The sequence below is a fragment of the Eretmochelys imbricata genome, chromosome 9 (assembly GCF_965152235.1).
Source record: "Eretmochelys imbricata isolate rEreImb1 chromosome 9, rEreImb1.hap1, whole genome shotgun sequence".
In the NCBI taxonomy this organism is placed as follows: domain Eukaryota; kingdom Metazoa; phylum Chordata; order Testudines; family Cheloniidae; genus Eretmochelys; species Eretmochelys imbricata.
In genome coordinates, this window is record NC_135580.1 from 81,500,652 (window position 1) to 81,527,828 (window position 27,177).

Here is a 27,177-nt window from a genome sequence, read left to right on the forward strand (position 1 = left end):
GGAATCTTCCCCTTCTGGATTGTCTGAAGTTCTGTACACTTGAGGCATGATTCTCTGTTGCTCTGCACCTTGTATCGTTATTGACACGAGTGCAAAGTAGGTGTAAAACACATTCTGTTTAGCATATCATATTGCTTGTATTCTATAAGATACTTTTTGGAAAATCAATTTTCATGTTATAACCGTAGTAATGATCTTTGTGTAGGGCACTCCCTGGGGTAAATGGTCCAAGGCATTGCATTCCTTCCATCTAGTAACAATTTCTTAGGCAATTATTATTTATTATTTAACAGTTGTATTATGGTAGCAACTAGAAGCATTAAACAGGTTCTTTTGTGCTAGGCACTGTGCAAATACAGCTTTGTCAACACTTGCAATTTGCAGGTCTCATGATATTTGGTGTTTTTCTTAAAGCCCCAGTTCTTGGAGTCATGTTATTTCATAAGAATGTCAGCTTTCATTTTTGAAAAACAAAGTAAGTTTCTAGCCATCGTTGTTGCAGAGAAAAGCTATATAATGTGTCCCAAGTGTATCCTATCTTAATCAGAAGATAAATAAAATATTTTTAATCTTATGATTTTTAAGCCAATTTCATGATTTGGGAGGGGGCTGACTCATGGATTTTTTAATGCTCAGGGTTGGTCATACTTCAAATTTATAATAAATTATAGTTCCTGCCCCCAAGAGTTTACAGTCAAAGTTCCCAATCTAACAAATATATATATACATGCCTAACTTTAAGCACAATTAGTGCCACTGACTTACAGTTAAGCAAGTGAGTAAGTGTTTGCAGGGTAGGGGCCAGAATTCACTGTGCTTTCATAGGTATTGCTCAAACAATGGTCAACAGTGAACAATAATTTTGTAAGTCTGAACCAATTAATCCTAAATGCAGTTACACAGTGTGGCCCAGATTCTGTAAGTGGAAATGCCCTACCAGATCCTTGCACCCTTGCGGAGACCTGATTAATTTCAGGGCTCCACATGGGTACAAGAATCCATCTGTGTGGATCTTCTTGCATTATCTAATCCTTACATCAGGAACTCAGTGGAACTACTCATGTGCATTAATATTAGCAAATTTGGGCCCTGATTGATGCCAAATGCCTCTTAAATTGTAAGCTCTTCGGGGGTAGGGACTATCTTTTTGTTCTTTGTGCGTACAGTGCCTAGCGCGATGGGGTTCTGCCCTATTAGTAGGGCTCCGATATGCTACCACAACACATAATTCTACTACTAACAATCATGGCTTGTGAGCTCCGGTGATTTTCCCTGTTTATATTGCTTTGTTTGACCTGGCCTTGCTTTTTACATTTACTTTTGCAGATGCTCAGCTCTGCCTTTTAAATGTTGTTCAGTCCTCGCCCATTCTATTCTCCCCAGTTTTGCCTCATTTCGGTTTGACTTTTCGATCAGCTCCCCCTGCCTGATCCATTCATGTATTTCTTTTGGAAACCCTGAGCCTGTCTCCCCCCGCATACAATGGGCTTGGGTGACTCCAGCTGGGACTTGTCCTTCCCCAGCCCGTGCTGCACAGCGACCGCCCGTCGCCTGAGAAAGGCCGCGCTCCAGGGAATGGATGGCCACGAGCCCAGGGACGGTCCTCGCCCAGGGGGTTGGGCCGGGAGGGACACGCTCCCGCCCTGCCAAAGCGCCACGGCTGTAGCCCCCCCACCTCTCAAGCGCTGAGGCGCGAGGAAGCGACCGAGCCCCGCCCCGCACATGCCCAGAGCAGAGCTAAGCGCCAATGGAAAACCGAGGGCACAAAAATTGAGGGCATAGGCGCTTCCCCGTGGCTTCACTTCTCCCACGGCATATGTGCGCCAGGTCTCCGCGCATGCTCAGTAGGAAGGCAGGCCGCCCTCTGCTCATGCGCAGTAGCAGGAAGCGCACCGTCCGTTTGGGGTGCGGAGCGCCTTTTGTTGCTCCCGCGGCGGGGCAGTTCGGCGGCGCTAGGACCCGGCGGACCGGGCTCGCACGCGGGTTTTTCCTCCTCCTCCTCCTCCTCCAGAGAAAGAGCGATGGCGGCCCGTTAGCGGCGCGTGCAGGCGGCGGGGCTGGGACTGCGCCGGACGCACCGGGGCCATGGGGGGCGGCGCGGCCTGGCCCCCTGCGTGAGGCGCGCCAGGCCCGCGCGTCCCCTCCGAGCGCGGCGCGGCCCTGTGGCGGCGAAGGCCGCTCGCCCTCCTCCCGCCCGGCCGGTGCCGGGGCATCCCCCCAGGCCAGGGCGCGGCGGCGGCGGCGGCCATGGCCACCGAGCTGGAGCCCCCTGCCTCGGGGGCGGCGCCGCTGGAGGCGGAGGAGGACGAGGAGCACTGGTTGTACGGGGGTAGGTAGCCGGGCGGCCGCCGAGCCCAGCGCGAGTCGCCACAAGGGATGCGCTGTGCCAGATGCTCCCCTGCGCCCGAGCACCCCTCGGCGGGCGGGCGGGCGGGCAGGGCACGGGGACTGTCCGCACCGCACCTCGCCCAGGCTCAGGCTCGGCTTTGGGCCCAGCCCGCCCACACTGACTGGGGCCAGCAAGCGCCTAGGGCCCCCAGCCCCGGTCGTTTGGCAGTGTGGACGCAGCTCAAGCCACAGACCCTAGTCTGTATAGTGCAGTATAGACGTGTTAGCACAGCTGTGAGACTGGGGTCTAGCTATTGTAAAGCCAGGCTTAACAGTGCAGTGTGGATGCTCAAGTGCAGGCTTGGAAACAGTCAGTAGACCCAGGTTTGTAATGCTGTGTAGGCATAACTCATGAAAGCTCTCACTAGCCAGAAGGCAAAGTAAACTAGGATAGAGCACAGGCATTCTCCAGATTATGGTCTCCCTCCCCCCTTAGCTTCTGGGCAGCTCCCTTCTCCTCACATTCTCTTCTTCTTCTCCTCTTGAAGAGATGATGGAATTGACGGGTGTTTAGGTTTATCTGGGAGCCTGTCCATACCCAACCCAGTACATGCCCTATGTGATGGTCTTGTATAAGATTCCACTGACCGTTGCAGGATTTTATATTGGGAGTGGAATAGAGATCATGGGTTGTGGCACTGCTGATAGACCACAAGCAAATGAAAGACTCTTACCTATTTAACCTGTCTATCAGTTTTAGGTTTTTTCTATACTATCCATGGCATGACTGGAGTGCTTAAGTGTTTCCCACATAAATTAAAATTGTATGGCAGGGTTCCTATGGATTTTTCTCCCTCCCTTTGCTGAAGTGTATATGTACCTACGCACATATGTATGCCGTACTAATTTACTTTGTTGTCCTAGCTATCATGTGTGATACTACTGTTATCCTTTACTGGGTTATGTCTGTTCCAGATCGTAAACTCCTTTAGAGTAGAAACTTATTACTTTCAGTTGTTTGCCATGCATGTTTATGGCACTATATCAATAATAGTAAGTCTGAATCCACTACCTCAGCTGGGTGAGCTGGAGTGGGAGTTGACCTTTCATCAGAATTTTTTTCCTCTGGTTAATTTCTGTCACAGTCTTTGATGCTGTTTAATACAGTGTAGCATTGTTTGGCTTTTATATGATCACTTTTTAGGGTAATAGGGTAATGAAGAATGAAAAGGGGCAGAATGAAACTCTAATAGCAAGACATTGGCGTGCATAATAACTTTTAAAATCTGTCAAGTAAATGCATATTTGGGCCCCAGTTCTGTAATTGGATTGATGCAAGTGGACCCCTGTGCCACTTGGGGCTCCATATGTACCCAAGTGAAGGGTCAGGGCCTGGGTTTGCTGGCAGAGCATTCTTGGAACAGTTACCAAGCATCTTTTTCAATGTATCCATCACTCCATGTGTTTCCTACCGTTGTGAGCCTTTAATTTTTTTATTTTTGTCAATTAAGATCAATAAGTTTTCTGGTCTTTTGATTTTTGCTTTTGAAAACTTCTTGACTTGAGGTCCTGTTCCCACCTAGCCTGGTCTGTCTCTCCCATAGAAAAACATGTGTGAAGACTCTTGGAGCCAAGATCCATACCTGGCTTGATAGCTGCCTTTATTCATTCTGTTGCATAATCTGGGGTCTAGTATTAAAAAGGCCTTTTTTAATTCTGTGAGTTGTCAAGGATGTGTAATGTTACTTTTTCATTGCTTTATTTCATATTGAGCTTTGCTTGAAAGCAAAGCATTACTTTATAATGTGTGTGTATATGTGACAGTATTTTCCCAAAAGGCCCAGACTGTGTTATAAGTTCCGATCTCTTTGGGTTTTGATTTAATATGTTGTTTTTGTCATATTTGCAGATGACACCACTGGTAAGCAAGAAGATGGACCAATTGCTGGGTAAGTCCATAAACTATCCACTCATAATAACTGTATCTGCTGGGAGAACTTTGTCTCAGCATCAGGCTTGTAATACCTAGATACCTTGAGCCTAGTTTCAGATCTTGACAAAGTCAACTCAGCCCCTTGTACTGCAACAAATTGAGTTGTATGAACTTTACTGTTTGGACATCTTTTGGATGAGACCTTCAAAAACAAGTTCTGCGGTGATATTAAGGATCCAGTGTAACTTTTCATAAGATTAGAGAATTCTCCCAGTATCCTTGACCAAAATTCCCCCTCCTCCACTATACTTTTGCAGTGTGGTATGCACCAGCTGTGCCTTCCTCCACCCCAGAGGTGTCTGCATTTGAATGTTTTTTGTAAGTGTACATATGATAGGAATTTCAGGATTGTTGAGCAGCTGCCATAAACTGGAGTTCAGGGTGCTCAGCAACGCAGAAAACTGAGCCCAGTGTTTGCTGCGCTTTGGGACCATTATGAATATTATCCTCTTTGGAGCAAGTATCCTCATTCAACCAATATGAACACACACAAGCAAACTGTAGACTATCTTATTGCACGGTTACTTAGCAAATGTAATGTCAACTATCCCTTGTGACAAGGGATAGCCTCTGATTTTAGACATAAATGTACTGCTAACCTGCATAAATAGTGTTCTTATCTCTTTATGATTTACATGAGATTATCAGAAATGCTCCAGAAAATAAAGTAGCTACATCCTTCAGTTTATTAATCTTTGCAAATCACTGTAAAACCTTGAATGCAAAGTATTATTATTATTAACTTCCTGCTCTTATTTTTCTTACAGCTCTCATTTTGAATCTTTGCCCCACATATAGATTTTGTATGGGCTGTGAAATGAAATGAGTTGCTAAATTCTTTGTTAACCATTACCCCCTGATATTTGTTAACCATTGAAATTCAAGTATGATGTTCTATCTGAATATGTTGACTATCCGTGGGAAGACAAAATTACATGTACACCAAATTACATGTCTTCAGTATCTCTTGACATTCCTTGATGGAGAGGATTTTGTGAAATTATAGCAGTGCTGTAAAGGGGCTGTTTTATAACTGGCACAAAGGGTTATGTTGGGATTCAGGGGATGGAAATAAAATGCCCAGGACTATTACCAACATAAAACTGATGACATTAGTCCTGTCAAAGTGATTATTTGTTCACTCTTCTTAAAACTGTAGGAAAGGGGTTAGGAAGTGGCTATTACTTTATAGATGTGTCCTTGAACTTTCAATTCACAAATTGTAATACACATCCACAGATACTTCGGGTGATTTGAAGCTGAAGGTAACATTTGTTGCTTTTCTTTAATTCAGTGCTGGCTGTTCAATGATCTTAGATTCTGAGACAATTCTGTGGTTTGAGGTCAATCCTCTTAATTGCTTTTGATCTGGTAAAAAGAATGCCAGAGGTTTTGGGGAGCCATCTGTGGCAATTTCCTCCAGTGGTACTTCTCTTTATCTTTGCACAATGACTTAATGCCCGTGACCTTGGAGTTGTTGTGGAGTCTGATCTTCTTTTTGAAGCCTGTTATGCTAATTTGGTAATGGAAGTGCTTTTGCTACCACCTCAGGAATTTGTCCATACTGGTACCTATGCTTACTAGGACAGCAGCTGAAATCTTTGTCTGTACTTTTGTTTAATTGTGAAACTTTCCACTACCTCTCCCCCAACATGACTGTGTAGCTGATAAAGAATTCATTTAGCCTATTTGCCCAGGTCTGTCTGTCTCTCCACAATCTTGTCTTCCTCGCCTCCTAATAAGAGAGCTTCATTAGCTTCCAAAACTGCAGTGGGTTGACTTTATTTTATTTGATTCTTGGTAACAACTTCCAAGACTTTATATTGCTGGGCTCCATGATGTCAATGTGATCTTTGACTTCCTTGTTTAGAGGGTGTCTCCTTTTGTGCGGCCTCTGAAATGGCTTTAATCTGTTCAGTGTGTGGATTCTGTGTGTCGTGTGTTTGCAGGATCTAACCCCAAAGGGAGGAAACACTCGCTAACAGGCATGGTGCTTATTCCCATGAGTACCTTCGTTGACTTCAATGGGATTACTCCCAGTAATAAGTTTTGCTCAGATGTGAGTGTTGGAATATTTGGGCCCTTAAGTCCTCAGTTAAATTAACTTTTTAAAAAAGGATTCTATTATTAAAATTTCAAAATAACTCTTCCAGTTCCATGGCTAAATACATTGCCTTCTGATTTTTAGTTCCATAACATGTAAGGTACATATGATTTTTGTTGTGACTGGCTTGCTTGGATAATGCAATAAGCAATACTAACATTTGCTCCACAATCTTTAGTTAACAGCATAAATCTGAAAGTGCAATAATGGACATCAGGATTAATCTGCAATGAATAAGGAAATGGGATGGTCTAGGGATTGTTAATTACCTATCCTTTAATCTCCAGGTGACTGGTTAAAATTAAGTCCAAGTCCTTAATAACTGAATGTTGTTAATGTTTGGTGGCTTGTAGAAAGGGAATCAATTGATCTTAATCTAATTCCTACTGGGCAGGTGTCCTCTTCACTTTAAAATGCTTATATAATTGGCACTCTTGTTGGCAGTCTCAGGGAAAGGCCAAGGATTGAATGGGCCATGGAGACTGAACTATCTTCTAACCCTTAGAAGTAGTGGGGTTGAGGCACACTGATAATCTTTCAGAGCTCCTGCAAGTGCCTTAGCTGATCTGTGGATAAATAAGTGTTTGGTGTGCAAGGCTGCCCACTTGGCATCGTTCAGGAACTCTAAATTGACTTTCACCAAAAAAAGCAAAACCTGCTGAGATTGAATTTGAGCTAACTACTCTACTACCAGTCACCAGAATCAAATATGTCTGTTCTTGGTAAAACTATGATCAGAATGTTATCTTGATTCTGTACTGATGGGCACTTTGGACATACGAATAGGTTGCTCCATGGGTCAAGCGTATTTATTTTGGTCTGTTATATTTGGTAGACATGCAGAATCTTCTCATCCTTTGCAAGATGCTCCTCAGGAGAGCCGGCCTGTCACCAGTGAAGACCGAGAGATGTCTCAACATGTACGTGTTACAGCTGTAACTGTTGGATGTGGCTATTGCTGTGCAGTGCATGTTCACTGCTTGTAAATATTGGTGTATAACAAGGCTCAAGGAAACAAGGGGCTACTATCTGTCATAAATATAACTTATTATACCTATACCATAACAACTTATTAATTAGCAATTCTAGGTGCTAATTACAGCATATAGCTTTTCTGCCTAAAACGCCAATGGTCAGAGTATTAGGTGTTGGGATTGCCAAGATCTGCTTCTGACTCAGCCATTGACTCCTGGGATTACTCATTTTGAGCCTCTCAACTCCTCTGTACCTTAATTTCTCTGGCCCTGATTCAGGATAACACCCCATTGAAATTGGTGAGAGTTAACCACATGCTTAAAATTAAATGTGTGCTTAAGCACTTGCCTGAATCAGAGCCTAATGTGCAAAACTGGTGTAGTAACACTTCTAGGCAACCCCACAGGGCTGCGGTGGGAGTTAAAGTTTGAAAATCAGACATCCTTGGATAAAAGGTGAAAAAATATTTATTAATTGTGTAAAAAATATTCTTGATTATTAACCAAGTGAAAAAGGACGTCTTTGTAACAGAATAATTCTTCTAACTTTTACTACTTTATTGAGCTTTTAAGACTTGTGTTCTCATCCAGGTGAATTTCTTGGGTGTAAGTATCAATGAGTCTTCATGTGTCTGTTACTGTTAGGCCCCTCCAAGTGGTGAAGATGAGGAGGAAGACAGTGATAGCGACAGTGATGATGATGATGATGTGAAAGTTACCATTGGCAACATTAAAACAGGAGCACCATCATACATGTATGTATTTCTGGTTACAGTGCCTGCTGTTTATTGATCTTACCATTTTAAGAGGCAGTGAGTTTAATGGCTAGTGCCTGTTTCTGGCATTGGCTTGCTGGGTGACCCATTTGTACAATGAGGCTAATACTCCCCATGTCAACTGCCATCATGTTAAATAATTAATATCGGTGGAGCACTTGACTGAGTGAAATAGAAGGTGGGAAATAGTGCAAGTCCTTAATATTACTTTGATTCCTGAGGTTTTGCTGAATTTAAATGAAGAATCAAGCTAAACAGCAGATGAATTAAATTGAAGTCCTGAATTAATTAATTGTTTCAGCTGGCCAATTCTTCACAGCTGAGGAATGGTGAGACCAGTTTTGCAAACTAGCCACCTGTCACTGAGATGCTTCAGAATCTGAGTCTGAATAACACTTAGCTATTCTGTATTAGATGGAAATAAGGGGGCAGCATTTCTGGTTGCTGCTGGCAACCATTGTTTTAAGGAAACCTTTTACCTGTTCATTGCAGTATATTGTAATCCTTCATTGCAAGGATAACTCTCCTCTGCTTCTGCAGGAAAGGTTTCGGGTCTTATGGATCATTCTAAAGAGCGATGGCCCCATTCATCATTCTTTGATTCATTAGATTTTTCCAAACATCCTTTTTTGGATTCTGTGTTTTTCGTTGTTATCCAGACTGCTCCCTTCCTTTCACATATTCTGTACAGATTTGCTGCTACAATTCTTTCCCCCATTGCCCAGCTCCATCCTAATTCATAGTCTGTCACAAGCGTGTTCTCTGGCAGGATGGTACCTACCAACACTGGGGAAATCATCAGGCTCTGCTTCTGAGTCCAGACAATCTTGTGTGTTGCTGCGTATCTGAATGTACGCTGCTGGATATCCATTTCAGTATGCTGCCCTCTCCACCATCAATAGATTTACATGAACAGTGCAATTTAATTTTTAAAGTAATGGAGTCTTAAGATAAGGTAAAGGGCATTGTTGGTTGGGACAACTCTTTATGTTAAGGCTAGAATGTACAACAAAAAATCCAATCTATATATTGAAATACTGATGGAAATCTTTTCTCATTCTTTTCTGTCTAGGGGGACTCCTATGAATCTGAACTTAAAAACAGGTAGAGGCTATGGAACATCCTCTTCAGGTATTATAATCATAATAATAATATTTATTTTACCTTCTGTATTTTGGGGTATTTCACACTTCTTGCACAGGTTTTTTGCTGAAGTCTCTGGCATGAATGGCTGGAACAGCGAAAAATATTGCTTTCTCTCTTTTGAAGGTTGTGTGAAATTAAAGTATCTTCTTTAAAGCAAGAGTGAGCTCTGTGCAATGAGTTTCTTAAAGATTAGTGGCTAGCTGGGGAGAATTGATGGCCCAACATGTGTTGGAGGAACAGCCAGCTGGTAATTGATCACCTGGAAATGCCAGGCAGCCAGGTTGTAATTGCTGTTTTAAACTGAAAATGGGGAAAAAAAGACAATAATCCCTGTGTAACACAGCATCTGTCCAGTACAGGATGTTACTACAGAATAAATGCTTGGGGCTGGATTTTACTATCCTTGCTTGCACTGAGTGTTACCTCACTCCATGAGTTGTCTTACTGAGATCAGTAGGGCTACATGCGGTGTAAGATATTAATCGTCAGGAGTAAGGGCACAAGAATCTGGCCCTTGATTGTTAACTAATTAGTTGGCTGGAATCAGCCCTCAGTGCCTCATTCAGTTTGTATTCTACATCATATGTTGGGTTTAAAATATCTCTGCAATGTCCTCCTCCCTTTTACCCCTCTTTTCCTTTCGATATGGGAGACTGTCTTTTTTTGCAATCCCTATTTTCCCTTTTCCCAGTCTCTTTGTGGTGATTATCCTCACTCTGGCTGAGGAGACTTGAGATATAGTTGCTTCCAAAGTCTTTTTCTTCTTGCAAAGTGCTGAGCACCAGACGCTCCCTTTGGCTCCAGTGGATTGTTGGCCTATTGTAAAATCAAGCCCAAAGCTAACATTAAAAGTAGATCTGTCTGCATCTGTTGGGGTGGGGATTGTACTGAATGATCTTGAGAAAAGTTAAGAATATTTTCTTCTGAGCTAAATCTCAGAGTTGCCTAAATGGCTTATTTCGTTCATCTATATTGCTGGTGTTTGGGTGGGTCTTTTTTTCCTCGCCTCCCAGCTCTCCCGGTTTAGCAGCTATAACACCATGGCCATCTATTCACAAGTCACTGAAAAGTGTGGTGTTGTTTTTTTTAACTCAAAAGTTAGATCTGGTTACATTTAGAAATAGACAGATGCAGAGCTGATGTTAAATTCATAGCAGATAATAGCTATTTTAAACTGAATAATTTGCTCATCAAACTGGTGGATTAGAAGCATTGCATTAAAAACAGTAACCGTTTCTCTCTCTTCAAAGCCAAGTTGCAGCCCAAAGGTATTGATCTAGATGCCACAGGGAATATAAATGGATTGCCTGTAATAGAAGTGGATTTAGATTCGTTTGAAGACAAACCGTGGAGGAAACCAGGTGGGGCCTCAAAGTTTCTTGTGGTAAATATTTTCTGCAGTTCTGTTTTCTTTTGCTTTTCATGTATAGTTTCTGTCAAAGTGTTGCTGCCATGGGGGATGGAGGGGGAAATCCAAACAACCCCTAGTGCTCAGCTCTGACTCCTGTTCTGAGCAATTAGTGACGCTAAGTAGAGTTACTGAGCCATGTGCCAATTTCAACAGTGATCAGAAGAAATTGGGCTAGACTTGTGTTCTGTTTCTTACTTTCCTAAAGAAAAGTAGCTGGTCTTTATATTCACCCTCTGTTTCCGAGAACATACAGCTCTGGTAGCAGTATAATAGCATTTGGCCAAATCTTGAAGTCAGTTGGACTTTTTGTTGTTGCCTTCTGTGCGGTCAGGATTTGGCTGTAGGTGAGAGATGGTCTCCTTTTGATGCACAGCAGCTGGCATGCTTTAGCCCTTCCTGGCTGAACTCAAGGACACCCCTTGTGCAGCCTTGTCATTGGTGTTCCTTTGGAATGTCAGCACTTCAGTTGGGAAGTACCTGGTGCATGAAGGAGCATGGGGATGGATAGTTTGTTCTTAGCAAGTTAGCATTCACCCACATAATTCCTGTTGTTGTCAGTGGGAGTTGGGGCATAATCCGTATATATTGTGAAGGAAAGCAGTCACACTCAGTTCTTGACAGGAGCATCTCTAATGTGAGTTGATGTATCAAAAAAGCCACCAAACAACCCAGTAAGGAAAATAAACTGATTTACACATTGGAGGGAAATATTGGTTGTTTCCTGCCAGTGTGTAACAGGGCAAGAGTTTGAGTCAGAAGATGGGTTCCGCTCCAGGGTCTGCCACTAGCCAACTGTGTGACCCTGGGTGAGTTACTCTCCATGCCTCAGTTTGTGTCTCTGTATTATGTGGATAGCGATACTCATCTTTGTAGAACACTGAGATCTATAGATAAAAATTGCTATGTAACATAAGATTAAAATATGGGAAGTTTATTTTATCTTCTGTTTATATTGGTTTTGTATTGGGAAGTTTTCTACATCAAAGTGACTCTTGTGTACAAACTATAAAATGCTTGAAGTGAAGTCTTTTCTATTTTTCAGCTGTGTTTCTGGACTTTAGTTATTTTTTATGAGAGATCCAAACACTTATTACAGCAGCCGTGCAAAATTGGCATGAAAATCTATTAGTCTGGGAATAAAATCCACTCACTTGCTCCTTCATATAATGGCGGGGAGCTAATATTTTACTTGTTTTTGGAACGCTGCGCATGAGATGTGTGTGATTCATTTCACCCACCTGAAATGAAGGGCAGTAGGAGGGACTATGGAAAATTCAAATCACTGTGTTATTTCAGTATTGAGCAGTAGGCACTTTGTGATGAATGGGTGTTGGTGTAGATGTAATAGAAAATATATCCTTTTTTTCTGCAGGGGATTTGACTACGAAGTGAAAGAGAGACTAGGAAGAGAAGAAGTTAGGAAAGAACAGAATTAGAGCAGTGATACCAGTAAAGTTCAGAGATACGAGCGTGGGGATCATTATTGTCCTGCTGACTCATCTCTGGACCAGGAATGATCCAAGTAGCCATAAAATAATATTGCTTTGAAGTATGAATTGAGGTAAAATTAAAGCACAAGCTTGGCCCATATTCTAACATTCACATTAGGTTGTTCTTTGTGCTACTTCAGTAGCCTCTTCCTGGGCAGCCTTCTGGGTTATGTCCTAGACAATAAGATCAGTCAGCGAGATAGTGTCTCCTTAATAAACCGGGGGGGGGGAATGAAACTTCACACCATCAAAGCATGAATGAAGGAGCAAAATCTAATCCAATGAAGCTGATGTGTAAATTTCATGTTGCTACGCCTGAGTTGGAATACATCTGCCCTGGGGGTGCAGCAGGAAAAGTGGCTGGCAGGAGGATGTAAGAAAGTATAAGGTCAAAATCCTGACCTTATCATGGCCAGATAGTCTTAGCTGAAACTCAAGGATTTAAACTAGGATTTGTTGTTTTACAGTTGGTCAAGCTAGAAATACCTTTGTAATGGGAACGTTGAGGGACTTTTTAACAATGCTAGGAAGTGCTTCTGTTTTACACTGCTGTAGAGTTATGTCTTCATACAATTTCATAAAATTATCCACAAGTGATAAAGACAGAACCTTTAAATTATCACATCTCCTCAGTTCAAATCCTGGCTGGGATCACAACTGAACAATAAGTCTATATGATCTAAACCATGTTATAAAGGTCACTTGCAGTTTAGCACAGTTGACGCAATGGGCAGGCCCTGGTGTAGAGAATCTTTAATCAGAATGGCAAAGGGCAGTCCAGGTCAGAATAGAAAAGCATTGGCGGAGCTAAGGTGGAAAAAGTCTCTGTGCCACTGACAGTTAGTTTTCATCAGCACTAACTCCTCCGTAGAATTATAAGAGGACTAATATAGGATACCACTCTGAAAAACTAAATCGATGAATTCACATAAGTTATCTCTCTTACAATATCCTGAATTTGTGTTGAACCTTGCATCCAAAGGGTCCCAGAGCACTTCATAGAATCATAGAATATCAGAGTTGGAAGGGACCTCTGGAGCTCATCTAGTCCAACCCCCTGCCCAGAGCAGGACCAATCCCCAACTAAATCATCCCAGCCAGGGCTTTGTCAAGCCTTACCTTAAAAACTTCTAAGGAAGGGGATTTCACCTCCTCCCTAGGTAACGCATTCCAGTGTTTCACCACCCTCCTAGTGAAAAAGTTTTTCCTAATATACAACCTAAATCTCCTCCACTGCAACTTGAGACCATTACTCCTTGTCCTGTCATCTGCTATCACTGAGAATAGTCTAGAGCCATCCTCTTTGGATCCACCTTTCAGGTAGTTAAAAGCAGCTATCAAATCCCCCCTCATTCTTCTCTTCCATAGACTAAACAATCCCAGCTCCCTCAGCCTCTCCTCATAAGTCATGTGTTCCAGACCCCTAATCATTTTTGTTGCCCCTCGCTGGACTCTGTCCAATTTCTCCACATCCTTCTTGTAGTGTGGGGCCCAAAACTGGACACAGTACTCCAGACGAGGCCTCACCAATGTCGAATAGAGGGGAACGATCACGTCCCTCGATCTGCTGGCAATGCCCCTACTTATACATCCCAAAATGCCATTGGCCCTCTTGGCAACAAGGGCACACTGTTGACTCATATCCAGCTTCTCGTCCACTGTCACCCCTAGGTCCTTCTCTGCAGAACTGCTGCCTAGCCTTTCGGTCCCTAGTCTGTAGCGGTGCATTGGATTCTTCCGTCCTAAGTGCAGGACTGTGCACTTGTCCTTGTTGAACCTCATCAGATTTCTTTTGGCCCAATCCCCCAATTTGTCTAGGTCCCTTTGTATCCTATCCCTACCCTCCAGCATATCTACCACTCCTTCCAGTTTAGTGTCATCTGCAAACTTGCTGAGAGTGCAATCCACACCATCCTCCAGATCATTAATGAAGATATTGAACAAAACCGGCCCCAGGACCGACCCTTGGGGCACTCCGCTAGATACCGGCTGCCAATTAGACATGGCGCCATTGATCACTACCCGTTGAGCCCGACAATCTAGCCAACTTTCTACCCACCTTGTAGAGCCTCCATCCAGCCCATACTTCTTTAACTTGCTGACAAGAATACTGTGGGAGACTGTGTCAAAAGCTTTGCTAAAGTCAAGGAATAACACGTCCACTGCTTTCCCTTCATCCACAGAATCAGTTATCTCATCATAGAAGGCAATTAGATTAGTCAGGCATGACTTTCCCTTGGTGAATCCATGCTGACTGTTCCTGATCACTTTCCTCTTGTCTAAGTGCTTCAGGATTGATTCCTTGAGGACCTGCTCCATGATTTTTCCGGGGACTGAGGTGAGGCTGACTGGCCTGCAGTTCCCAGGATCCTCCTTCCCTTTTTTAAAGATTGGCACTACATTAGCCTTTTTCCAGTCTTCCGGGACTTCCCCCGATTGCCATGAGTTTTCAAAGATAATGGCCAATGGCTCTGCAGTCACATCCGTCAATTCCTTTAGCACTCTCGGATGCAACGCATCCGGCCACATGGACTTGTGCACGTCCAGCTTTTCTAAATAGTCCCGAATCACTTCTTTCTCCACAGAGGGCTGGCCACCTACTCCCCATGCTGTGCTGCCCAGTGCAGTAGTTTGGGAGCTGACCTTGTTTGTGAAGACAGAGGCAAAAAAAGCATTGAGTACATTAGCTTTTTCCACATCCTCTGTCACTAGGTTGCCTCCCCCATTCAGTAAGGGGCCCACACTTTCCTTGGCTTTCTTCTTGCCAACATACCTGAAGAAACCCTTCTTGTTACTCTTAACATCTCTCGCTAGCTGCAACTCCAGGTGTGATTTAGCCTTCCTGATTTCATTCCTATATGCCCTACATTCATATTTTACTAAGAAGTACCCACCTCTTATGAGGAATGCAACAGTTTTGGAACTCACACACCAACACTATACAAAGTTCAGAACAGAAAGTGAAGAACAACCCCATGTCTAATTCTCTATAGGAAATTTTAAACTCTCCATGTAAGCACTTCAGGAGCATTTGAGAGTGCAAATGTGTACTCCCAGAGTCGCTCTGTTGACTTGTAGCTTCATTTTCAGGTGCTGACCTTTCGGATTACTTTAATTATGGATTCAATGAAGAAACATGGAAAGCTTATTGTGAAAAACAGCGACGGCTTCAGCTTGGACTGGATCCCTCTCCGCCTATCAGCAGTGAGAATAAGATCACAGTAAGTAACATGCTCTCCAGTGTGTGGGTGCAGCACAGAAGCCTGCTCATTTTGTGGGCACATAAGTACAAGTCTAAAAATGGAAGCTGGTTTAGAAATGTGATCCTGGAATATTAACTGAAAGGCAAGCTGTCAAGAATGATGGACCTAAACATTTTTTTTTTAGTGGAGATGAGATTAACTCTCCCTCTGCTAATAAGTTGTTCCCTTGCCTGGTTGAATGAGGCACTCCAGCAAACATGGAGATTATCGATACAATGGCAAATAAAAATCCCCTGGGATGGTGAGACATAGGTGTATTCCCAAAGAAGGCTGTGCCCTCGAGATTGTCCGGCTGTGGAGCTGGGCAGGTAACAGCCAGAGCCCTCAAGTTGGTGTGTGTGTGAATTTAGTGCTGTGAGAGGTGTAGGGTTGACAGACCATTGACTTAAGTCTGGTCTGAGGAGCCAACTGTGATGTGAGGGGCATTGTTTCCCTGGCCTATTCGCTCCTTGGCATCTCTGCCGAGACTTCACCAGTTGTGTTGCCACTTCTTGTGATGTGGACTCCTGCCCACCATGGCCACCAAACTCATTTCACAAGGGCTACCGAATGGCCCTCAGATGGTAACAGCTTTTGGTCACTTGGCAGGATTTGAATGGGTGAGCTAGAGGCAAAAGCCTCCATATCCAATTTCCAGTTCCCTGAATTAAGGACTGGAAAAACAGGACCACAGTCAGGTTAGGTATATCTTGGGGCTTCTAATGGGAATTAAAAATGGGGAAAGTAGGCCAAGGATGGAAAAGTCATTTAACGTGCAAAAGTCTGTAATTGACTGAAGATTGGATATTTACTTTGCGTGAACCTTGTCGTCCAATTGAATCATTGCAGATGAATGTTCTGGTTTGCTCCTTGATGGAGCCTCTTTCTCCTACTAAGAGCAGATCTTCATGACTTATAACTCAGCTGGTAACCAAAGACAGATATATCTCTCTCTTTTCTTTTTATTCCTCAGGTTCAGCAAGGAAGGACAGGAAATTCAGAGAAAGAACCAGAGAACAACATTATCAAAACGGAATTCAAAACGGATTTTGTGGCTCTGATAGGAGGACGGATGAAGGCTGGGCCTCCACCAAATAGGTAAGGAAGTGTATGGAAGCTGCATTGAAGTTCTCTATTTTAACGTATTAAATAATAGGACAAGTGGGATCCTGCTATTTCTTTGTCTGAGTCTATTATGGACCCCAAACAAGGCAGCAACTTTTAAACTATATTGGGTGTTACCCTGTAATTCAATAGTTATCACCCTCCCCAATGACACTCGGCTCTGTAGTTGTGGAAACCACCCCCCCCATCTCCATTTCCTTACCCTGTTGGTGTCCCCCCTGTTACACCATGTGAGTAGGTAGGCAGACCTGGTGCCATGCTGCATGGTCCCAGCCTTACAAAGGGGAGCTTTGCAGAGGATGGGCTAAGACAAGGAAGTCTTCCTGCTATGGAGCTTCACCTCGTTTGGCTGCTGGTTCTTCCAGAGCCAGGTCCAACTCCCATTGAAGTCAATAAGTCATTCCGTTGCCTTTAACCAGAGCTGGCTCAGGCCTTGGTAATGGACAAGAGGAGCTACTTGGTTTTTGAACTGCCTGCTCTGCATATACTATCAGTTGGATTTCAGTTTGGTGTTTTTTCCCTAGACAAAGTAAAATGGCTTTTAGTAATTCTAACTGGAAACCTGTACTGGACAACAGTCACCTTCCTGACAATATGGCTCTGATTATTTTTTATAAGGAGCTTTGGGAAACCTGGTTACAGGAAACCAAAGCAGATTTTTCTTTTAAAAATCTATGTTTTGCACACCTCTGCTGATCATATCTAGGAACCAGTCCTGAACCTGTGTCTCACTCTTTTCAGTGGAGACTTTGAGTAGAATGAGAAGAGAGGTTCTCTGGGTTTGCTCTGGATTATTCAGACTAAAAGAACTTTAAAGTTCCAATTTCTTTCTTTCTGTCTAAGCAGTTAGGTGTGTCTTGCATTTCCCGCCTTCTTGACAGAGAAATCAGACTGATCCGTTTTACTTTCCAGCTCTCGCATGTGATGCTATTCTTAAAGTCTGTGCAAATCCAACCTGCTCCTACTGAAATAAATGAAAACTTTTCTTTCCTTTTTGGGCTTTGTAAAGTTCCTTTTTCTTTAAGAAAATACATTCTAGCCCTAATACATTTAGCAATGTCCATTTTAACATGGAATCAGTATTGCCTTTATCTAGAGATTGATTTTAATCCAGGTTAATGTGTTTAAATACCTTTGGTGCTATAGCCACAGCACGTCTCTCTGTTGGCACTAGGATAAATGCCATGAAATTGGACATCTATTGTGCTACTATATCTCAACAATCAGCAGGTTGTGTTTACAAAGTCTTGTTTCCAATGACAGTGGAAATGGGAAGGACAGCAAACTTCACTAGTTTTGTTTAGCTCTGGCCCTTCTGTAACTTGCTTGTACCACAGTAGAAGGTGTGATCCTACTTCTCGCCGGATGGATTGCAGCAGAAGCTGACTGTGGCGGTGCTGTTTGCAATGGCTTTGTCAGGCAAAAGATGCAGAAGTCACAAACTTTGGGTGGGGGGAATGCAACACTTAATGGGATCCCATTATTTGGAGTCAAGTATCCTTTATTGTTAGTTAAAATACTATGAACTCTTTTTAGTAAATGACTTCAACAGTTAATTAAAAGCTCATGTGGCTTTCCAGTAGAGCCAGACTGAAATTTCCTGGTGGAGTTTCACTCAGTAAGGGGCTGGCTAGAATGGCCCAGACCTGGGTTTATGTCCTAACATCAGCTACTGTCACAAAAGTCATGACAAATTCACAGCCTTCGGGAGGAGGGGGACTCTGCATCCTTTAAAGGATCAGGCCCTTCATGAACTGCTGTCTCTGCACAAGAAACTCTAACCTGTCTATTCAGATAGTCCCAACTGCCTTGTCACTTGGTCTTTATTACTGAAAATATTTTCATAAACCTATGTTTGATTCCTAAAATCCCTTCAACTCTCCTGCTTCTCCTTCATCCCCCAAATCCTGTGCTTGTGACATCACAGCTGTGAAAATAGTTGTGTCCCCAGTATAGGATTTTGAATAAGCAACAGGAAGATACAAATTCTTGAGAAACAAAGATCCTGGGCTGATTTTGATCTAACTAGGGTAACCAACAGCAGAATCTGCTCCCCTGTTTATATGCAAACACCCTTTATTAATATAACGCCCCGTCTTGCTCCCATTACAGCCGGTGGTAAAACTCTCCCTGACTTCTTTGAGAGGAGGACTGGGCCTAGGAATAGAGGCAAAAAATGTGTCCAACAGTCAGAATTGTAACCAAAGAGTATTTGGTTTAGAGTGATGGTCTATGAGTGTTAGCATGGATCCATCATGAAATGGTGCAAATTTGGAGCTGTCTCTGGTCTAAGGGCCTCAAGTGCTGTGCGCTCTCCACTCCTGCTAGATCTGTTTGCAAGGGCATTGGGCCTGATCCTGCAACCTGTACTCACTTGAGTAGTCTTATTGAAGGGTAGGTGAGTGACAGTTTTCAGGGTCTGAACTGGAGATGTTCAACACCCCCTTCTCCCTCTGAAGCCGGTAGAGTATTCTTCACATCTCAGGATCAAGCACAAAGTGGTGTCTAAAGAGACCTAACTCTCTATCTGTAGCCAGAGCTCAAGTTGTGCACATGCAGCAAAGGATTCCCCACCTTTCTACTGTGTTTCCCTGCCAGTTTGAGCTCTGCCTGGAGTGATTTTTCCCTAGGTGGAAAAGAATGTGCTTGGCCTTTTTGCTTTAGTTCTCCCAGCATGAGAGAGGGCTCTCTGTTGGGGGGGGGGGAAGAAAAACTGTTACTTCTAATTTCTGTGCTGAACCTGAGAAGATATATCTACTTTGTACCAGGAAGCTGGGTGGGACAATTGATGTGATTGGTGGACAGGCAGGCACTATTAGGAGGGTAGAAGGAAGACGCCGCGATAAACACGCCTCAGAGGAAAATCCCATTCAGGTAAACAGCTTCAAGCTGTCTTCAAACATTTGATATCCCGTGCACTTTCAGATGAACTTTGAGCAATTGTCTGCACTTTCCTGACTGTCTACTTCTGTAAAATATGGGGTTTGTTTTAAATGGACACTGTCAAGATTGCAAAATAAATCACCAATCATAACGTATGCACATGCCATTGCCCCCCTAATGGGTGGAATCAGAACTCAACTGTATCATCAGCCCTACAGTGCTAATGGAGATTCTCTTCCCCCCAACCCCCCACACACACTGGGACTTCTGTTTTTTGAGCAGGAGGGTCCGAGCTCCCTACTGCCATCATGATATTCAGCAAATGTTAACTGTGAAGTTCCTAAATGGATTTGTTAGTGGTTTTTTTGTTTTGTTTTTTTTTAAAGCCATACCTTGTTACGAATGTGTTCTCCTTTTAAACCTGAAAGAATTGTAACAGTCCAATTTACTTTCAGTGTTAATTGCTGTCATTTACCTTTTTCTCATGTTGGACCGTAAAACTATTCTGGTCATTTTTCTTTTTCCATTCCCATGCACTAACCTAGTGCTGTTGTGTGGGGGTTTCCAACATTACTAGGGAATGTTTATGTATTTTTTTTGTCATTTTAAAAAAATAAATAACATTCATGTCAGTTGTTCGACATTCTTCACCCTGCAGAGTCTTAGTGTTGGGACTATACTACTTAATGATGTCTTTAAAGGGGACCAAAAAATCAAGTTACAAACTGTGGGCCTGTTCTGATCTCACTTCAGTGTAACTCCATTGACTTCAGTGGTATCATCCCATATAAAACCTAATGCCCATATTCTGCTGGGATTCTCAGCAGACAGAAGCGAGGGGTTTTCAGAGAGTCCCCAGAACAATTCTTTCCTATCTGTCCCCTCCAACGCAAAAAACTAGTGTGCAAGACACTCCAAAATCTTTTATAAAATAACAATGTTGGGAAAGTGCAAACAAACCTTTTACTAAGGGTAGGCCCCAGTGGTGCATCAAGGCTAAATCTGCTTAGTAAATTCTTCTTCCCTTTACCGAGCGCTGGTGTCTGCATATCCAAATCATTTTGGTGTTTGCTGTATACTGAACTTTAAAATAGTGGCAATGTGAACATAAAGGGCCAAATTCTCTTGCCAGTTAGACTGGTGTGACTCCAGCAGTGCTCCGTTAATTTTGATGTTGGATTTACACTGATGCAACTAGGAGCAGAATTTGACCCCATACTGTATTTGTGAAGAAAGCAAATTGGATGCACTTCAAAAACAAATTTTTGAACAGAATTGTCTGTTTAATAAGAGTTAGCATATCACCACTCGAATGGGGCTGCTCTTATTTTGAGGGCTGTGATGTGGGGCCTGATCTCAAGAGTGGCTGTGTTCAGCCCCTCTTGGGATCCGGTTTTTGGCTAGTTCTAAGGGTATTATTAACGTAAGGGGCATGCAGGTGACCCATTCAGTCATAATTCTGTGCATCCCTGGGGGAGGGGTATCTCGCATAGGAGTAGATTTGTAGCTAGCTTGGACTCTACCACTTGCTGTGTTCATGCTAGCAAAGATGTTTGTTGGCAGGGCATTTCCTTGCATGCTGAGCTTGTGACCTCTCCCCTGTAGTGTGTCTAAAAGGCTGAGACTGTCCCCGACTTACTCCCTCCCTGTAATGTTGGGGTGCTTGGGTTCTGTGGCACATGACCCTTTTGCCAGCACTGGGAGGCACTGACTGCAGGCTCCAAGGGGTAGAATACCATCTTCTATTTTCTGTCTGTTTTTGTTTTAAAGGTTCTTGGAGATCATGGAAATAAGCCACAACCCCCACAGCAGCCCCAGCAACCATCACAGCCGCAGCAGCCACCTCAGCAACAGCCGTTTGTACCACCAGCAGGTCCCCCACCTCCCCCAATTGCTGGGCCACCCCCACCACACTTTCTCCACCCTCCCCCTCCAGTTACTTCTGTCCCACCTCCTCTGCATCCTCCAGGTAGGTATTTGCTCTGAATACAGAGCAATCTTGATTGCCCAGCAATCTGAGTGTGTTAAGTTCAGATACCTGAGGCTTGTGGAAATCAAAGGAATAAATGTTAAGGGACAGTTGAGCAGCCATGTATCATATCACTGAGATTCCACTAACTCAAACTGCAACTCAGACAGCTGGGGAACCCTCCCTGCCTTCAGAGAGAGAGAGAGAGATAGATATAGATATAGATATAGATATATATGCCTTCAAACTCTTCAGGGCTGCTGTTCCTCTTGAATGGCTCTCAGTGTTTTGTTTCAGTCGCTGATGTCACTTGGATACCATGCTGCTTGGCATCTTACAAATGGATAAGTAGACTAGCAATTTCTATTAATCTTTGAAGGAAGATAGGAACATAGGAATTGCCTCATTGGATCAGAATAGCGTGCTATCTAGATAGTCCAGGATCCTCTCTGACAGATACTTCAGAGGAAGGTGAGACATCCCATCCGTAATGGACAGTTCTGGAATAATCTGCTTAGAGGGGAAGTTTCTTTCTTACTCAGGTTGGGTGGTGGTTAGTTTGTGCCCTGAAGTCTAAGGGTTCATATCCCTTCTATATGTGTATCCTATACATTTTATCATACCTTGTGTCACTGTGGGATATTACTTGTATAAACATCTGAGAGTGTAAGCAGGTATTAGAGTTCTGCCCATTTTATTTTTCACTTTTAAGAGAATAGTGTGAATGTATGTGCAAATGAGGGGCCTCCCATGGACTCCTGGCAAGCTGTCAGTGTCTCTCAATGTCGTCAAGTTTGTGCTCCCTTACAGAGATTGAGTAGGTAGGCGTGGTGTTGAGTGCACTTGGCACTTAAGAAGACTCACTGAACTTAAAAATCACATCTCCCAGAATGCTTTTTACCTACGGTAGTTACAATGCCTAGGAGGTATGTCTGGGTATCCCCCCTTTGTGTCTTTGGCAATATTTTGCATATAATCAGTTTCTCTTTCTCCTGCACAGTCACTCACCTTCCTCTGATGTTTGTATGGATCTTACACAATAGCAAGAGGGGGAGAGAAATTTTAACAACAAAAGGGGGGAAAAAGCCACTCGGCAGGGGGACTTGAGTATTTGTAGACCTGAAACTATTTTAAATTTATTTTTAGAGTGACTAGATTTCAAGTGGATGGTGGTTCCTTGTATAATAAATGTAACTGTGACAAATTGGTGTATGCTTCACACCTAACTTTAGAGAGGGGCTGATTAGATAGCGGGATTACATTGTTTTCCTGAAGGAAAGGAGCATTGTTCAGTGGTAAGAGCAGGGCTATGGGGGTCAGGAGTCTCAGGTTCTACTCCCATTTCTGCTACTTGATGCACTGTGTGACACACCTTCCTGGAGATAACCTATGTGAATTGGGGTTAGATTAGTATTTATTTTCTAGAGAGGAACCAAAATAGTCTCTCTAAAAACATCTGGTTCCGTAGTGCGTGTTGATCCTGGTCCAGAGATTAGATTAGACATATTTACTCTGAATGGACAGTTTGTCATTCATTTATCTTTGATCTAGTGTTGCATGAGTCAGTGTCTCAGGTGAAAGCTAATTAGTCCTTTAAACTCTGTTGCTAAAATCACGGTTAGACTTAGGACTGTAGTGGTTTCACATGTATACCTGTCATTGACGTCAAGTGGAGTTTTGGATCAGCCTTTTAGAAAAATGTGCAGGCAAAGACCAAGATGGCTTGTTCATTCATGGGCATTTGCCTGCTGACTGTCCAGGGTGTGCACGGTGTCAGAATCCTATTGATTCCTTTTGCTAACTAAGCACCATGAGCAATGGCCTGAAACACCTTTTTCCATTTACTACAAACAAGGCTGTGCCTCTTCCACTCAAAAATTGACCTCACTATGGTAATCAGTGCCTTTATTACTGGTGGGCTAGAATACTGAAGTGAAGGCCAAACTTTGGACTTTACCTCGTCCAGCATGCAGCAGCTAGTCTCCTGACTGGAAGAGGTCAGCAAGAGCCTATCATACTAGTGCTTCTCTCTTCGGTGGCTTCCTTTTCTGCAGATCCAGAATAAATATGCTTTCAGGGCATCTAATCCATGGAGAACATTATTGTGTTGCCTGAGTGGATGAAGTAATAGCCTCCTTGGTCTTTTCTACCTCATTTCTATGATGGCTAAAGGGGGGGGGAGAAGTGAACAGTTTTTACTGTATATCTGTTTGCTGAAATATACTTGGCCTCAAACTTCTTGAAGAGGATACTACTAAACCAGGCTCATTAGCTTGCAGTAACAAAAGAATGTTAATATCTTGTTGTTCTCACTAAGTTTGTTTTCTTATTTCCATAGGCTTGCCACCACCAGGTCCCATTCCAGGTAAGCTAATGATTTGCTTTTAACAGTGGCAGTGAGTCAGAATAGTAGTATGAAATGGAGTGGCTGCATCTTACCTTGAGCTCATTCAGACTTAGGCTAAGGTAAGCAGTGCAATCTCAAACTCCTTCAACTGCTTAACTTATAGAGCTCAATAATGATCCATAGGGCCACTTAAAACAATCATTTTATTTCAGAAGAATAATCCAGAAAGCAACTTGGAGAGCTTGGTTGGCAGAGGACATCATGAAAGTTTTTTGGTTAAATTTCAGAAGATCTAACTTGTGTCATCATGGGATCTCACATAGTGAGGAGTCTTTTACATGAAGCACTTTGATTTGGTAGGATTTCAGAGAGAGTGTGAGAACAAAGGGGCAACAATGGCCGTTTTTGTTGGAAGTTCTCTTTCCCATGACGTACAGTAGAGTTGGTGAACGGTAACAAACCAAATGTAACAAATAAGCTTGAGCCCAAGCTGGAACAGCCCCAGACTTCGAGGAGCTTCAGATCCTGATTGGAACTTCTCATCTAAGTGTAAATAATATTGCAGAATGGATTATTTTTGTTATTGAATGGACCCTGCTCATAGTGAGCTTGGATCTAGGGAAATGCCACCTCTAGCAAAGCAGAGCACAAATCCCAGCCTGCTTCTGGGCGCTGCTGTTGCCAGTTGCAATTCTGGTTCCATCTAGATTAAAGTTATGATGGGCTGGAGGGGAAGGAAATGACTTTAGCTATAGTGGAAGCTCCATATAGAGTAATTGGATTGAAAAGTGTAATGCATGGAAAATATCCTGTGATGATTTTTAGTTCTACGGTAATTAGAGGAAGGTTCATGACTCACTAATAACGATCAGAGCTTTGTCTCAACAATAGCAACTGCTCTAGAGGGATGAGTTCATAAGCATTACAACTTTCTCTAGTCATATTATCTACAGATTAAAAATCTTTCAAAAATAGGGAAGGGGGAAATCTTGATGATTGAGTGTCAGAATAACTTAAGAAAACACATTCTTTTAAAATAACAAAAACAAATCTTTACACTGGAAGAAACTAATGGTTCACTTAGCGTGATGTCCTTACCATTGGTAATGGCTTATGCAAGAACTTCTTGTTTGTTTGAAACTGGTAAAATTTTCAAAATCACCTAAGTCTCATTTTCAAAAGTGATTTAGCCACTTTGAAAGTCAATGGGATTTGGAAGCCTGGGTATGCAAGTCACTTTTAAAAAGTGGAAAGAGATCGTGTGGGGCCCTTCTAACATCCATTTAACTGTCTAGTTTGTGCTCTGCCCTACCGTGGTTTCTGCTTTCTACGGTGTAGTTATGGTCAGAAAAGTGATTTTCCCAAAAGAGTACAGTAGGCTTCCGTGTTGCATGTCACATTCAATCAATGTACAGCTAAAACCATCATTCTATTTACAGTCAGCCCTAGGGATTTCAACCTGGGATCTTAGAGCCGAGCCTTCAGTTCTCCATGGGACTGCGCAGGTTTAATGTAGGGGGAAATTTTCACTCTGTACTTGAGTTGATATTTTGTTGATGGTGCACAAGCCAGAATAGAGTCTGGCTCCTTTGTCTTTAGCTGCGCTGTCTCTGTAGGGCACATAGGAGTAAAAAGCAGTAGAGGTTCAGTTGTGGTAAGGGCATATGGCTCTGAATACACTCAGGGGTGTGAGTTTGTGGAGTAAGAAGGTGCCATTTCCACAACTGTTCAGAGTAGAACTGTGCTTTAATTACCTGATTTCTGGGGGAGTCTAGCCCCACACTGTAAGCCTGCTGCAGCCTCATCTTGACACTGTGCTTTTATTTATAGGGCTGTTCCCTCCACCTCTGGCTCCTCCACCAGCTCTTCTCATTCCAACACTTGATGGGTAAGGCAGAACCTTCCTTTGAGTAGATAATTTTCCATTCTGGTTTTACACAGCTGAATGTAAATGTAAAATGGACATTAAAATGACAGTAAAATGGAATTACTCTGGGTGGGAGGCATAGTAGAGAAGTAGAAGCTATCTTGTTTCTTTCACAGTTTTAAGAATTGTGAAGAATCTTTAAGAAGTGCTAAGAATCAAGGTATCTTAAGGAGCAGGATGTGGGGATACTGTAACTAGGTGTGCTACATAGTAGGAGACCCATCAGCATGGCCATATGGTATCTGGGAATGCTAGGTTTGTGTTTAGAATATTTGTAACTTACAACCTGCACCTGGTTTGAAAGGGGAGCATGAACTGCCAAGTTTGCAGTGAACTCTTGCTCCAATGCTTTAATCTGTTGCAGCAAACTTCGCCCTTGGTTTGTCAGTTTACTGGTATCTTGCCATGTCACACACATGCTAGGAATATGTTCACGACCAGTATTGGGAATTGTATTGTCACTTTCACGGTGTTCTTAATAATGCCATTTTGCATTTCCCTGGCAGTTTTCATCCAAGGATCTTAGAGCACTTTGCTGCTATTAATTATTTCTTATGAAGCATTATGAGCCTCATGTAGATTGGGGAGGACGATGGAAGACTAATTGCCCAAGAACACAGAACAGGCTCATGGCAGAGCCAGGAATATAACTTAAATTGCCAGACTCCCAGTCCACCACACCACATCATGCTTCAGGGAGCCGTCTGTGAGGTGAAAGGTCATCTTGCATGGCTAAAGTTCCCAGATGGCCTCCCCCCCAAAAGAAGAATGGTTGGAGATCCTTGCATGAAAAATGCTATGGAGGGCAAAATGTTGTTGTTGTTTGAGTAGCATAACACATGGCTTTATAGCTATTAAAGAAAATCTCATTTCGTTCAAATCGCCACTCCTTCCATCCCCAAATGATCTGCCACCATCTGCTAGAGATGAACAAACTCTGTATTACATTAATTTATACAATTTTTTGCCCAAAACGTGAGTGAACCTAAGTAGAACCTTTCCTCAGACTCTGATAAGCTTTCCTCACTTCTCATTTCCAGCACGATCTTCCATTTTCACACTGCCTCTGGCCTTTTCAAGACTGACCAATTTCCTGAATTTTGGTGTGGCCGCTGCAGGGCATCATGGCAAAAAGGAAGGAGGATCTGTGACTAGAGGGAGGGGAGACTGTCAGGGCTTCTGGCCAGATCCAGTCCCTCACTTCTTATCTCCATCCTCCCGGCAAGACCTCCCACTCTGTCCTGCCTCTCCCTGCTACCAGATCCCACATCCACCCTCAACCCAGGGCAATGGAGGGAAACAGCAGCAGCGGAGTGGAGACTTGTTGTTGGACTGGAGACCAGGCAGGTGTGAAGAACCCAGCTTGGATTTCAGAAGTTGAACAGAAAAGCAAGGGGGTTAGGAGGAGACTTGTGGCATCTGTGGGGCGGGGAGGAGTCCTGTCTTAATCTCTCCATTGAGT

General features: G+C 43.1%; 1 protein-coding gene across 6 annotated transcripts in view; it reads left to right on the plus strand.

Moving 5' to 3' along the window:
- The first annotated feature begins 1,892 nt into the window (after positions 1–1,892).
- The window catches only part of LOC144270649 (uncharacterized), a 34,334-nt gene continuing 9,049 nt past the window's right edge, over positions 1,893–27,177 (plus strand). For 2 of the 6 annotated variants that reach the window (XM_077827262.1, XM_077827263.1), the window contains exons 1-12: positions 1,893–2,329; positions 4,238–4,277; positions 7,261–7,345; positions 8,045–8,154; positions 9,248–9,306; positions 10,572–10,682; positions 15,313–15,443; positions 16,438–16,562; positions 21,243–21,441; positions 23,780–23,806; positions 25,619–25,676; positions 26,756–27,062. In XM_077827262.1, the coding sequence (XP_077683388.1) occupies positions 2,248–2,329; positions 4,238–4,277; positions 7,261–7,345; positions 8,045–8,154; positions 9,248–9,306; positions 10,572–10,682; positions 15,313–15,443; positions 16,438–16,562; positions 21,243–21,441; positions 23,780–23,806; positions 25,619–25,676; positions 26,756–27,062 (1,334 nt within the window). In that variant the 5' untranslated portion in view covers positions 1,893–2,247. Of the gene's footprint in view, positions 2,330–2,392; positions 2,713–4,237; positions 4,278–5,560; positions 5,587–7,260; positions 7,346–8,044; positions 8,155–9,247; positions 9,307–10,571; positions 10,683–15,312; positions 15,444–16,437; positions 16,563–19,357; positions 19,464–21,242; positions 21,442–23,779; positions 23,807–25,618; positions 25,677–26,755; positions 27,063–27,177 lie in introns of those variants that run through there. The other 4 variants (XM_077827264.1, XM_077827265.1, XM_077827266.1 and 1 more) reach the window with 4 other exon arrangements.